At 36.5% G+C, this 14,794-nt stretch overlaps 1 protein-coding gene and 1 pseudogene across 1 annotated transcript in view; one reads left to right on the plus strand and one right to left on the minus strand.

Moving 5' to 3' along the window:
• Positions 1 to 323: 323 nt before the first annotated feature.
• Positions 324 to 14,794, minus strand: part of DDX4 (DEAD-box helicase 4) — a 62,804-nt gene continuing 48,333 nt past the window's right edge. Inside the window, exons 18-21 of the mRNA XM_024765378.1 lie at positions 8,145 to 8,290; positions 3,119 to 3,218; positions 1,685 to 1,955; positions 324 to 1,019 (exon numbers count right to left, since the gene is read on the minus strand). Coding sequence (XP_024621146.1) covers positions 933 to 1,019; positions 1,685 to 1,955; positions 3,119 to 3,218; positions 8,145 to 8,290 — 604 coding nt within the window. The 3' untranslated portion in view covers positions 324 to 932. The remainder of the gene's footprint in view (positions 1,020 to 1,684; positions 1,956 to 3,118; positions 3,219 to 8,144; positions 8,291 to 14,794) is intronic.
• On the plus strand, positions 12,187 to 13,071 carry LOC112413397 (inorganic pyrophosphatase pseudogene; annotated as a pseudogene).

Below are 14,794 nucleotides of genomic sequence, written 5' to 3' on the forward strand. Positions count from 1 at the left end.
ATTTAATGATTTATTAAGAATTTCTTACATTCTAGACATAGTAAGTTTAAAATATATAATGGTAAATGAAAAAAACAGAGTACTTTCCCTCAATATTAAAATATCAAAAAATTATAACAGTGAACAGCAGTGTTTTTTATTGATATAGTTTGAGTTCAAAGAATGACATTCATTATTACATCTGTGTATTAATGTATATTATATTCAACTTATATGACTTTTTGTTCACTTCATTGGTTTCACAAGACTCAATAAAATTTCAAAAGACAGGAGTTGAGAACTATGACCTGTAACAAGAAAAATTAAAAGTGCTGTCGGAAAACTTAGGGGGAAAAGAGTTTCATCCTTTATTTTCAAGGAATGTCTATATAGTATAACTACAAACAGTTGTATCATTGAGTACAGAGCTCACATTGCAAACATTTAACTATGTTCATCACGTATCTGATGATATAAAATCAAAATTACTTTTAAAAGCTTGTCTATTTGTCATGAAAATCATGTCATTATATTTCAGTGACTCACTACTGTTTAAAGGCTCCTTTTAAGTAAAAATAGGACTCAATAATTTTTAACCAAAAGTGTATCGTTTGTCCTGTTTGTTATAGGATCAATAAACACTATACTAAGACATGGCATTTAGACATAAAATACGTCTAAAACTCCTGAAGAATACAGTAAAAATAAGCAAGACATTTAGAATGCTTTAATCTTTCCAGTTAACACCATTTGTATCAGTAACTGCAACGTTGTAAGTTTTAGCATTTCACATAACTAGTCAGCAAGGATGTCTTTTTAAGGGTGGGAGTAAGAACAGAAGACAGGAGAAACAAGAGTGTCAGGTTTCATACTTCTATTAAAAAAATCAAAAATCAAAACTATTTTCTTCTCCGCATCAAAACTGTACCACAAACTTGAAGGTTGTTTTAGCTTTAATCCCATGACTCATCATCTACTGGATTAGGAGCTTGTGAAGAAGAAAACCGTGCTGTGTTCAAAGAGCTCTTGCCCTGGTAATTCTTTAAAAAAAAAAAAAAAAAAGAAACAAACAAACAAACATTTAATTTTATGTAGCTTTAAAGTTATACTGCCTAGACTGAGATTCAAGCTTTCTACCATGTCTTCCCCAAATATATAAAAAATTTCATTCCAACTGACTCCAATCCATTTGAAAAACGGTACGTATAAACCTGGAAAGCCTAAATGCACAGAGGATTTCAAGAAAACTTTAAGCCAATAGTTTTGGCAAGTGGAAAAACAAAGCTCTTCACTTCAATGAATAAGCATAAATATTTAATGATTAGTATGCTCACTGTTTCTGTATAAAAATGATGTTGCCTATAAACTGACAACAGAAAAGATATGCAACCACACCTCTATTATTTTCTTACTTAATAATGTGGTCAGAATTCAAAAAATAAAGAATTCCTACAAAAATCTCAGAAGATCCCATATTAGAATTTAAAATGCCAGCAGAATTGGGAAAGGAAGGTGTCTGAGCATAAATCTCAAACTCACCTTTAAGACCAATACTATATAATATGTATATAAAACTTTTAGAGAACTATTATTTTTCCAGGGATGAAAATAATGGAATAGGTAAATTATTGAATGTTATAGTTACTTCACAATAGCACAACAAGCCATAAATAAATAACATTTTTTAAAAAAATTAAAAACTTACATCTGACAGTACTTTCACTAGAGGCTGTGCTAAATGGCCATCTGATTCAGGATCAAAAAAGGAAATAGCTCTGCCAGTATTTCCACAACGACCAGTACGCCCAATTCGATGAACATATTCATCAATGGTAGAAGGGAGATCAAAATTGATAACATGCTGAACATTTTCAATATCCAGCCCTCGGGCAGCTACTGAAGTAGCAACAAGAGCTAGGCACTTTCCACAGCGGAAATCTCCAAGGGCTTGTTCTCTCTCTCTCTGTTCTCGATCACTTGAAAGAAGATAAAAGTATGTATTAGGACAGCACTTAAGAAAATTATTTAAAAGAAACATTGAAGTTCGACACATAAATTTCTTTTTAATAACAGTAAAAAATAGCAACATTTAACATTAATGTCTACTTCTTACATACCAAGTATTATACTAATTCCATTCAAGTCATAATTTAATTTGATTCTCATAATAATACTTTGAGGTTAGGACAATTAACCCCATTTGCAGATGAGGTAAGGTGACAGCTAATACACAGAGCCAAGATACAAACTCAAATATGACAAACATCAAACCTTACCTATTAATAATCTCTTTCTAGTCCTGACAAAAAATATACTACTTGATCAGAATGCCACCTCAAAAATTGCTGCTTTTTGAGTGTGGGTGGGGGCCGGGGGCCCGAGAGGTTCCACCACAACAGCGCTGGGAGCCGTAGTGGTTCCAAGCGGGGCTCAACATGGCAGAGAGAGAGGTGGAGTCCAGCCCCCGAAAGAGGACCAAGATGGAGGTGGTGTTCTTACCTGAGAAGAAGTGGGGTCGTTGGCATGCCCTGATGTATGAGAAAGATTTTGGCAACTATGAATGTCATTTTCTAGTCTAGCCCCTTTACCAACATTTAAGAACGTGGAAGAGTGTGACAAGTTTTGTCATATTAAGGATGTACCCAAACAACCTGCAGAGGCAAAGCCAATTCCACATAGTTGTTGAGTGCCTTTTAAAGTTTGTCTTGAAACTTTTCTTATTTAATTCTGAGTGATTTTTTTTTCAGATGGAGAATAATACAGTACTGTCGATTGAGCAGTAAAAAAAGAAAAAAAAATTGCTGCTTTTTAAAGAGCATAATCTCCAAATTCTATATATTCACTGATTAGTCAGAAAGATTAGATTCAGCTGAAGAAACACCTAGCTCTAACTATCAAAGAGCCTTTTAAATAGATGTCTTGAGAAGTTACCAATCCTCATAATAAGAAGTCTAAGACACACCTTTAACTCGCCCATCCCCGCCACTTGGTTCTTATAAAAACTTAAAATGAAGATGAAGAATAACAGTTTAGATCTTGAGATCTTAATTCTAGGATTTTATACTAAATATACTGACATTTCTTAACAAATGACAAACATAGTTACCTCCTTACTAGGAAATCATATCAATCTACTCACCCATGAATACTTGTTGTTGATATTTTTTCTTGACAAAGAAAAGTGGCAATAAAATCTGCTTTTTTCTTGGTTTCAACAAAGACCATAGTTCTTTCATCTCCTACAAGACAATGAAACAATGATTAACATTCAAACTACAAAATTAGGAAAAGAAAAGAAAAGGGTAGGGTGAGTAGGAAACTGTCTCATCCACCACTGTATTCCTAGCACCTAGACTGAGGCCTAATAGGTAATAGTAACTCAAATATTTCCTGAATGGATGAATGTCAAAGATAGAGAGACAAGGACTTTTTCCTACTTTAGGACTAAAAAAAAAAAATCAGCTTGCCCTTTGCCTTCCTAAGCCAACCAAGAAGTAGAGACTTAGGGAAAGATAAATGATATCTACCTGCCAACTCTTAACAGTTCCACAAATTTGTCTCAGGCCCTTCATTTCCCTCTCTATAAATAAATGCCTTTGTTCTTTACTTCCCAAGATCATAGAATCTTTTATTCTACCTTGACTACCAGAGGTATTCATAATAATGGCATCCAACCCAGGGCTGACAAACTCTACAATATTCCATGTTCCAACATTATCTCTTAATTCAAACCCCTTAATCCCCAAAGTATCTTATATATACAGAAAATTATCCCAGGGCCTTAACGCATTAAAGAATATTTACTTGTTATTTTGTAAGTACTTAATTGGCTGAAATTCAAGCATGGGCCAGAGACATTTCCACACAAGGAACTTTTCTATAAAATGTTAGACAGGAAAGATATTTATAGCCTTAAAGTAAGAAGGTATTACATTTCATAATCCCACTCCCCCATCTTCCTATGAGCTGGCTTCATTTATTCAACAAATATTTAGTGCCTAGTAGATGCCAGTAACTATTCTAGGTGTTGAAAACACAGCAATAAAACAAAGCCCCTGCACTCACTGTGGGGAGGCAAATAACAAATATTATGCATTAAGTCTAAAAAAGAAAAAAAATCAGAATAAAGGGCCCAAGTGGACTGATGTACCCTCTCTAATTAGATGACATCTGAGTAGAGATATTACTAAAATAAGTGAACTATTCAGATACCCGAGGAAACAGTATTACAAGCCAGAGGGTAAGAACAAATATAAAGGATCGGATCTAAGGTATGGGTGTTCTTGGTGTGCTCAAAGAAAAAAAAAACAAAACAAAACAGAAAAGAGGTCCCCATGCGGTTTTTATATTCTAGGCAGAGGGAACATCAAGAACAAAGGCAATGAGGCAGAACCATGTCTGCTATGTGTGGGGAATAGTAACGAGCAAAGTGTGCCTGGAATAGGATGAGCAAGGGAGAGCAGTAGGATTTGAAGACAGAGGGGTAATGGAGGCCATATCATGAATGAAGGGCCTTGAAAACCATTGAAAGATCTTTACTTTGAGAAGGGAAGCCACTGGGTTTGGAGAAGAGAAGTGGAAAGATCTGATCTTTGTTTTAACTGAGCAGCTGATGGGTTCTGATATACTTTTTATTTTATTTTATTTTATTTTTGCGGTACGCGGGCCTCTCACTGTTGTGGCCTCTCCCGTTGCGGAGCACAGGCTCCGGACGCGCAGGCTCAGCGGTCATGACTCACAGGCCCAGCTGCTCTGCGGCATGTGGGATCTTCCCGGACCGGGGCATGAACCCGCGTCCCCTGCATCGGCAGGCAGACTCTCAACCACTGTGCCACCAGGGAAGCCCGGTTCTGATATACTTTGATGCTAGATAGAAACAAGAGGATTTTGCTAACAGATCAGATGTGCACACTGGAGAAAGAATTCAAGGATTCCTCAGATTTTCTGTCTGAGCAACTGGAAGAATGGAACAAACACTAAGTGAGATAGGAGGACTGTAAGAAAGGAAGGTTTAGAGGTGATATTTAATTATCAGTAAATCACAGCTATCTATTAGACAACCAGGTAGGAAATCAATAGAGCAACTGATTCTTACAGTAATAAATGAGTTATATCCTTGAGACATAGTCATTTTATTTATCAGAGAGTAATGATTTTATGTTTTATCAAAAATTACCTTTCAATCCAACAAGATGCCCAATGCCAAAACTGATAAATTTGATAGTCAGTTACCTAATACTACTGTGCAGCTTAAAGCCTCGATTTCATCTTTTCTTGGTTCCCACTGTGAATCCCAAATGGTAATAAAAAATTTAACTCCCCTGACACTTCTCTAGTTTTTTTCCTCTACTGATTTGGTATTTTTTCTCCTTCAGACAATAAGCTATACCCCTTTGGTGGCAGCAATAATGCAAATTTAGTTTTATAAGCAGACTATCTGGTGATCTTTGTAAATGGATTAATGAATTATAGTTACATATTTTGTTGCGTGAAAAATAATAGACAATTCATCTTGTTAGCCTTTTTTGACTATTAGTCCATTGTGAACTAAAATCAATTAAGAATCTAAAAAGAATTCTAGCTTTGGTAGTTAGATTGCAATTTTTTTGTATTTCTGTGTTTACTCTTTACCTGTGGCTGAAGTGGTAGAAATGAAGCTATAAGCTCTTCATGTACTTATAATTCAGAAAGGGCTTTACCCACCACTATGTATAAGCATTATGTTAATACTCTATGGAGAGTATTAACAAATTATAAAGTCTCTTAAAGGAGCTCAATTCTGATTGGTTTACAGAGATAAATTAGAGAATTTATAGAGATAAATACTCCTAAAATTCCTGGAAAATAAAAGAAATTGACTCATAATACTTTAACTATATTAAACTTAAAAAAAATTCTTCCTATAGGAGCTAAAGCAGAAATATTTTAAGATTCCAAGTTCCCATAATTAAGTGAAATCTTTGGTAAACAAGACTAACTTACTCGGTTTTAAAAATACAAATGTATTTTCTCGAATTTATCAGTGTTAAGTAGAAAACAAACATGTATCTTATTTTACTTGGGTTTTTCTTAATGTATAGAGATTTGCCAGTCAAAATAACTAACATTCTCCATAATGTTTTGTTTAAGTGTATGAAACTGTAAATCTGTGTTCAACTAAACTGACTATTCAACACTATCTACCGTTTTGTATACTGTCATCTGAAAGATAATTTCCAAGATCTTTGGCTTTAGATAACTTAAAATAGTAGACTATATTGAGTTAATTAACTCAATAATCACTGAATATAGGATTGAATTCTCAAACATTAATTACTAAACATAAGTTTATATCCTTTTGCTTGTTATTTTTCATATACTATAGAGAGGCAATATCTTTGAGTCATATTAATGAACCTACTCGGGCTTCCCTGGTGGCACAGTGGTTGAGAGTCCGCCTGCTGATGCAGGGGACGCAGGTTCATGCCCCGGTCAATTTTGCTACTTTAAGTGTAAAAGAATATGTGTGGTGTAGAAAGATATATGTGTGGTATAGAAAGTTCATGAGCTCTGGTAGTCAGTTACAATGTTTGTGTATGACATCTCTCAACTGTCCATCCCTGCCTCTAGTTTACTCTCTGAAATAGAAGTTACTACAGTTAAAGTAATTAACATAAGTGGTTGAGACTACACTTGGAGTAACAGTGACCAAGAAATATAAACCATATGTGTGTTTGTTTTTCAAGAAAAGAGCAAAGATGATCACTGATGAGCAAACCCTTAAGGGTTGTCTGTGTCTTTTACTGTCTTTATTTTTTTATACCTCTATTGCAACTGAGAGCAATGCAAATGATTCTTATCAATAAAAATACAAATGAAAATTTTCCCTCAAATGTAATTGATTATTGCTTTGTGGATACTGACCACTTTTGCATCTATTTGTAAATCCATCTTAGCTTTCCTGATATCCTACACATAAATGTGTTCTTTGGGGACTTCCCTGGTGGTCCAGTGGTAAAGAATCCGCCTTCCAATGCAGGGGACACAGGTTCAATCCCTGGTCGGGGAACTAAGAGCCCATATGCCGTGGGGCAACTAAGCCTGCGCACCACAACTACCGAGCCCATGTGCCTCAACGAGAGAGCCCACATGCCGCAAACTACAGAGCCCATGTGCTCTGGAGCTCGCACGCCACAACTAGAGAAGAAAAGACCCGCACGCTAAAGAGAAGCTCACGTGCCACAATGAAAGATCCTGCATGCCTCAACTAAGACCCAACACAGCCAAAAAAATATAAATAAATAAACATAAATGTGTTCTTTGAATTCTCCTTAGAATTGGCTGTAACATCTTACTAGCTCCCTTTGTAATTAATGAGCTCAACAAAATCTTTGACACCTGTTCATTTAAAATTATGAAAAAGACAGATGGTATATACTACTAGGAAATAATGAAACCTACACACTTTAAAGGCAGAAGAGGAAAGCTAGCAGATTTAAGTTAACAATTAGAAAAAGAGGTAATTATATGAACAAAAATATGTAAAATACTAGGATATATGGCATGACATTTCCATGCAAAGTAAAAAAAAAAAAAAAAAAAAAAAGGCCATATTAGAAAATTTTATTTCAAGGCACAAACTAAAGCTATCTCAATCAAAGAAATACAACTATCTATTGAAAAAAATTTTTTTTGAGGGGAAAGAGATAGATTTCTCAGCAACATTGTGAAGGAACAGAACTAGATCTTTAAAGTCCCTTCTATCTCCAAAATTCTTTGAACTATGAATACAGGAAGCCTTAGAGAGCAGAAACTGGGAAGTAGAAATACAACAAAGATTTCACTTTTAGTGGAGTAAACAGAGCTTGATGTAGATATGTTACTCTTCCTTTCTATTTTCTAAAACAAGAAAATATGTATTTCTGCTGGAATAGTTTTTTGTCAAACACTGTTCAAACAAAGTCTCAAATTCTTCCTATTTTTAACATTTATGGAGAAGAAAGGATTATACTGCTACATCACTTACCCAAAATATCGAATCATAAAAAAAAGAGCTTTAGAGAAAGAGGAAACAGTGAAAACTTATTTATTTAACTTATGCCAAATAATGTTTAAAGTCATTTCCAGAAGTCATTTTTGTAAAAATCAAAATCATAACAAAAGATAATTATATCAATGTAAGGTACCTATGTTTCGTAGAATTTCGACAAGTTTTTCTCTTTTTGAGTACTGGCCAACTTGGAGAATGGTCTGCTGAACATCTCTACATGCTCCACCCACTTGTCCAACAGCAACAAACAAATAATCCGACTTTAAAAACTCCCCAGCCAACCTTGAAAGACAAGAGAGTATTACTTAACTTATCCTCTTCCATTAATACTCATAATATTCACTGAATTCCTGCAAGTGTTACCTCAATATTAATAAGCCAGATTATAACAGCTATAATAAGAGAAGGTGGATACTTACATCATCCAAGTACTACTTTCAAATATCAGTATTAAATGTTAAGATTTTGCAAAATACTTAACAACTACTAGTGAAAAAGTCTGTGTCAAATTATGGATAAGTAATTTCAAGTGGATGTGCTCACCATACAGAACTATATAAAACGTGTATATAACAATAAAAAAAAGTATGCTAAGTATCAGACTACAAGCAGGAATTTTTTTATTAAAAATTAAAATGTAACCCTACAACAGAAATTCTGTTTTTCATTCATTGCTTTCATGTATGTTATTTCTAGAAGTTGTTTCCTGAAAATATTAGTTGTCAAATTAGTATAATTCAAATGAAGTATTAGAAGCAAACCAGATCTTAAGTCAGTGCTTTTTGTAACATGACAAACATAGAAAATGATAATATTTGTACAGCATAACTGGGCAAAAAAATGAGATGATGTGAAGAGACTAGGGGCCAGGGCCACACCAAGTTGTGGAGGCTCACCCCAAAGGTTGGGGGTATCAGCATCTTGACACACACACAACTCACTGACAGCATACAATTAAGAAGCCCTGCTCTAGATCACCCAGGAACATGGAGTAGGGAGAAGAGGAATTGCCAATTACAGAGCAAGTCTGGAAGGAAAAAAAGGGAAGGTCATGTAGCAGTCATGTATATACTCTCCTATGTAGCAGTCCCTTACTTTCTAGCCACCTCCTAGCATATCAAGAAAATAGTTCAAACTCAGTAAATCCATAATCTTAATAAATCACTGCTGCTTCTCTCTCTTCATCTGCTCTCTTACCATAAAAGAAAAACACTGTTGATATACTACCTCTAGAGACAAGAACCCTCTCAAACCTTGAGATCATCTGCAAGTCTTAATTGTCAATCATCCTTTACACTCATGAAAACATATTCTGAGTGCCTCGTGTCAGGCATACATGGTACAAGGCACTGCGTGTATAAAGATGAATGTGATGGTCTCTGCCTCTGAGGTGCTCATATCAGGTAGCATAAATATAATTGCATTAAAAAATAATTACTATAATCTAAAATATTTATATAGGTTAGTGTTTACGTATTTTAATTATTTAATGATTTACTATAATAATCCAGTGTTACAATAGTTAATATCTATTGAACCTAACTACATTCCAAGAAACATGAAAAGTGTTTTAAATAGTTTCTTTCACAAGATACAGGATTCTTTCACAAGACTGGCAGGAAATGGATGAAATGATGTCTGTTAAAGAGTCTTCAAGTTTGAAGCTTGATCTAAGGAAGCAGCAAGCAAGAATGTGAAAAAATGATGACTAGGGAAAGGCACTCAATGCATAAGAAGACACAGGATAAATAATGAGGAGAAACAGAATTTGGCTTGTGTGACTGATAGGAAATAGTCTAAATAAGCCAGAAATACATCGGTCCAGGTAAAAAAGTGGCAAATGAGGCAGAAGTTGTCTTGTGTAAAAGAATTTGAAAGTTGGTTAGTCTGTGGAGATGGAAAGACATGGGAGGGTTTATCTTAAATAAATGGCTATAAAGATCAGACTTTGTTTTGGAATTTTTACCAGCATAAAAATGAAACTACAGGCAGGGAGACAGGTTAGAAAGAAAGCTACTACCAATGAGCAGAGGGAAACTGAAAAGGACCTAAAATAAGGTGGGAAATAAAGAAACTAATGAATTTGAAATATTTTAGAGATAACTGCCAAGTTGAACACTTTTGAAGGGCAGAATTAAAGGACTATGAGGGAGGAATCAACATGATTCAAAGAACTCTGGCTGCCAAAGACCACAATGCCAATAAGGAAAACTGGAAAGGAAAGAGGGAGCTGAAGAATAGGTTCAATTTTGAACTTGATGAACATGAGTTACCGGTTAATTCATCTAAGAGGAAAAACAATCCTAAAGAGTTAAATCTAAAAGTCTGGAGCTGAGGAGAGAGATTAAGCATACAAGTAATAATTGGGTTGTTTGTTTTTGATATTAAGTTGTAGAAGATCTTTACATATTTTGGATATTAATCCCTTATGGAACATATCATCTGCAATTATCTTCTCCCAACCAGTACATTGTCTTTTTGTGTTTCTTCATGGTTTCCTTCACAGTACAAGACAAACAACCCAATTTTTAAAACTGGGCAGAGGACCTGAATAGACAGTTTTCCAAAGAAGACATACAGATGGCCACCTGGCACATGAAAAGATGCTCAATATCACTAATCATCAGGGAAATGCAAATCAAAACCACAATGAGATACCACCTCACACCTGTCAGAATGGCTATTATCAAAAAGACAAGAAATAACAAGGGTTGGCAAGATGTGGAGAAAAGGGAACCCTTGTGTACTGCTGGTGGGAATGTAAATTGGTACAGCCACTATAGAAAACAGTATGGAAGTTTTTCAAAAAATTAAAAATAGAACTATCGTATGGAGCAATTCCACTCCTGGGTATATATCCAAAGAAAATAAAAACACTAATTTGAAAAGATATGTGCACCCCAATGTTCACAGCAGCATCATTTACAATAGCCAAGGCATGAAAACCTAGGTTTCCATCAACAGATGAATGGATAAAGAAGATGTGGGGTATACGTATATGCAATGGAATATTACTAAGCCATAAAAAAGAATGAAATTTTGCCATTTGCAACAACATGGATGGACCTGGAGATTATTATGCTTAGTGAAATAAGTCAGAGAATGACAAACACTGTATGTTTTCACTTATACGTGGAATCTAAAAATAAAAGAAAGGAACAAATATAACAAAACAGGAATAGACTCACAGATACTGAGAACAAACCAGTGGTCACCAGAAGGGAGGGGGCTCAGAGAGGAGTAAAGGAGGCGAAGAGGATTAAGAGTTACAAACTACTAGATATAAAATAAATAAGTTACAAAAATGTAATGTACAGTACAAGGAATATACTTCATATTTTCTAATAACTTTGTATGGAATATATTCTACAAAAATACTAAATTACTACACTGAGCACTTAAAACTAATATAATATTGTAAACCAACTATAGTTCAATCAAAAAAGATACAGGTATTAAGTTTGGGAGAGTAAACAGGTACAAGTGCAAGCCAAGGAAATGGATGCTTCAATGGTTCAGTGAATATGTAGAATGAAAAAAGTGGACTTTAGACAGAATAATAGGCAACTTGTAACATTTAAATGCAGACAGTAAAGCAACTGAGAAGTCATCAAGAACTCAAGAATATAAACAACTCAAGGTCAGGAACTCTATCCTATTTATCATATAGCCCCAGGGCTTATAATCAAATATGGCTCATAAAAAGTCCTCAACAAATACTACTGACTGACGGTAGTATACATTAGTCATTTGGGCTGGCCAATATCTGGCCAAACACTTCCCTATTTCAGGGTAAATTTAAAAAATAGATGGGACTTCCCTGGTGGCGCAGTGGTTAAAAATCTGCCTGCCAATGCAGGGCATACAGGTTCAACCCCTGGTCCGGGAAGATCCCACATGCTGTGGAGCAACTAAGTCAGTGCACCACAACTACAGAGCCTGTGCTCTAGAGCCTGCATGCTTCAACTACTGAGCCCGCGCACCTAGAGCCCGTGCTCCACAACAAGAGAGGTCACCACAATGAGAAGCCCGCACACCACAACAAAGAGTAGCCCCACTCGCCACAACTAGAGAAAGCCCCACGTGCAGCAACGAAGACCCAACACAGCCAAAAAACAAAAATTAAAATTAAAGAAAAAAATAGAGTGGCTTTGTAGCAGCAGCAGCAGCAGCGGCGGCTGGTCTCCAGCATCATGAGCGGCTTCAGCAGCAAGGATCACACCACACCCTTCACCCTCGAGTACTGAGTCTTCCTCAAAAATGAAAAAGGACAATATATATCTCCATTTCATGATATTCCAATTTATGCAGATAAGGATGTGTTCCACATGGTGGTCGAAGTACCACGCTGGTCGAATGCAAAAATGGAGATTGCTACAAAGGATCCTTTAAACCCAATTAAACAAGATGTGAAAAAAGGAAAACTCCGTCATGTTGCAAATTTGTTCCCTTATAAAGGATGTATCTGGAACTATGGTGCCATCCCTCAGACTTGGGAAGACCCAGGACACAATTGTGAACACACCGGCTGCTGTGGTGACAATGATCCAATTGATGTGTGTGAAACTGGAAGCAAGGTATGTGCAAGAGGGTAAATAATCAGGGTGAAAGTTCTGGGCATACTGGCTATGATCGATGAAGGGGAAACTGACTGGAAAGTCATTGCCATTAATGTGGATGATCCTGATGCAGCCAATTATAATGATATTAATGATGTCAAGCGGCTGAAACCTGGCTACCTGGAAGCTACTGAGGACTGGTTTAGAAGGCACAAGGTTCCTGATGGAAAACCTGAGAACCAGTTTGCTTTCAATGCAGAATTTAAAGATAAGGACTTTGCAATTGATATTATTAAAAGCACTCATGACTACTGGAGAGCATTAGTGACTTAGAAAACTGATGGAAAAGGAATCAGTTGCATGAATACCACAGTGTTTGAGAGCCCCTTCCAGTGTGATACTGATGCTGCCAAAGCCATTGTGGATGCTTTACCACCACCATGTGAATCTGCCTGCACAATACCAACAGACGGGGATAAGTGGTACCATCACCAGAAAAATTAAGGAAATTTCTCTGGAATACAAGTTGATATTGCTGCATCCTATTCGTCTGAAAGCATTAGATGCAAAAGTAGTAACTTTTCCAAGCTTTAAATTTATAGAACTAATCAATCAAATGCTGCTGTGACCAATGCAATATATCCATACTGTTATCCATCTAAAAGCATCTTTCATATCAACTAAGATAACTTCCTGCTTAAATATCAAGACAGTTGTAGTTTGGAAGTCATCTGTCAATAAATGTCCAAGATAAGTACGTACTGGATGCATATGTTTGCCACGTGTTAGGAAATAAATAAAAATAAATTTTAAAAAATTTTATTTGTTTATTTATTGTTGGCTGTGTTGGGTCTTCATTGCTGCGTGCAGGCTTTCTCTAGTTGCGGCGAGCGGGGGCTACTCTTTGTTGCGGTGCACAGGCTTTTCATTGCAGCAGCTTCTCTTATTGCGGAGCACAGGCTCTAGGTGCTCGGGCTTCAGTAGTTGTGGCACGTGGGCTCAGTAGTCGTGGCTCGCGGGCTCTAGAGCACAGGCTCAGTAGTTGTGACGCACGGGCTTAGCTGCCCCACGGCATGTGGGACCGTCTCGGACCAGGGCTCAAACTCGTGTCCCCTGCAATGGCAGGTGGATTCTTAACCACTGCGCCACCAGGGAAGTCCCGGAAATAAAATTATTTGGTTGGAAAAAAAAATAGGCAGCAGGAATATTACCTGCTAATTAGGTAGGTATTTACCCACCTAGTATTAATTACCTATGATGATGATGATGGGAATGTAGATACCCCATTTCAAATTTAAGACACCATTTAAATATAAGAAACTATTCTTTTATGTACCACTAAGAAAGAAAAAAATCCTGGCAACTGGGCAAATGCTTTATTACGATTTAGACTTTTTCCTCAGTAAAGAGCTCTTTTTAACTTTATACAAAGACTTTTAAAACCATCTAATAAGTAATACAAATTGATAGTGTTTGACCCCACATAACATTCTATCAGGCCAGGGGATCCACTTTCAGCAAAGGTGGTATTGCAGCAGGTGCACAACCATGGGGTCCATATCATACCACAACACCCAGAAGTTGCCAGCCTGACAAACTGGAACCGTCCACTGAAAGGACAGCTAAAGGGACAGCTTGGAAGTGATTCTTTATGAGGATGGAATATCATTCAGTAGGAATCAAAGATCTTCATGTGGTACATGGGTCTGTGAACCAAGGGATACAAGCAAGGGTGGTCCACATATCATCCATCACTTCCAGTGACCCACATGGGAAATCTGTGCTTCCTACCCCTACTACAAGTATAGGTTCTGCAGTTTTGGAGGTCTTGGTTCCCAAAGAGAGAATGGTTCCACCAGAGAAAACAGGAAGAGTCTTACTGAACTGTAAGCTAGAGCTGCTGCATGGGCATTTCAGGTTCCCTGTGGCCAAGGGATCAGCAGGCAGGAGGTAGAGTCACCACTCTAGCAGGAATGTGTCATCCTAATCTCAGAACTCACAGACCACACAGTACGTGGTATCATACTCAAATATCTGTGGAAATTGGTATATAAATTTTCCAACACAAGCACAATTCCCCCAAGTTCTATTATTTGGTTTGAGGAGAAGGCACAACAATAAAAATAATTTCATTTAGTAAGCACTTATTAAATCCTAGCTAGGTGTTGCACTCATGTGCTCGCTCTCTCTCTCCCTCTCTCTCCCTCTCCCTCCCTCTCTCTCCCTC

The sequence above is a fragment of the Neophocaena asiaeorientalis genome, unplaced genomic scaffold (assembly GCF_003031525.2).
Source record: "Neophocaena asiaeorientalis asiaeorientalis breed wild unplaced genomic scaffold, Neophocaena_asiaeorientalis_V1.1 scaffold198, whole genome shotgun sequence".
Classification (NCBI taxonomy): Eukaryota; Metazoa; Chordata; class Mammalia; order Artiodactyla; family Phocoenidae; genus Neophocaena; species Neophocaena asiaeorientalis.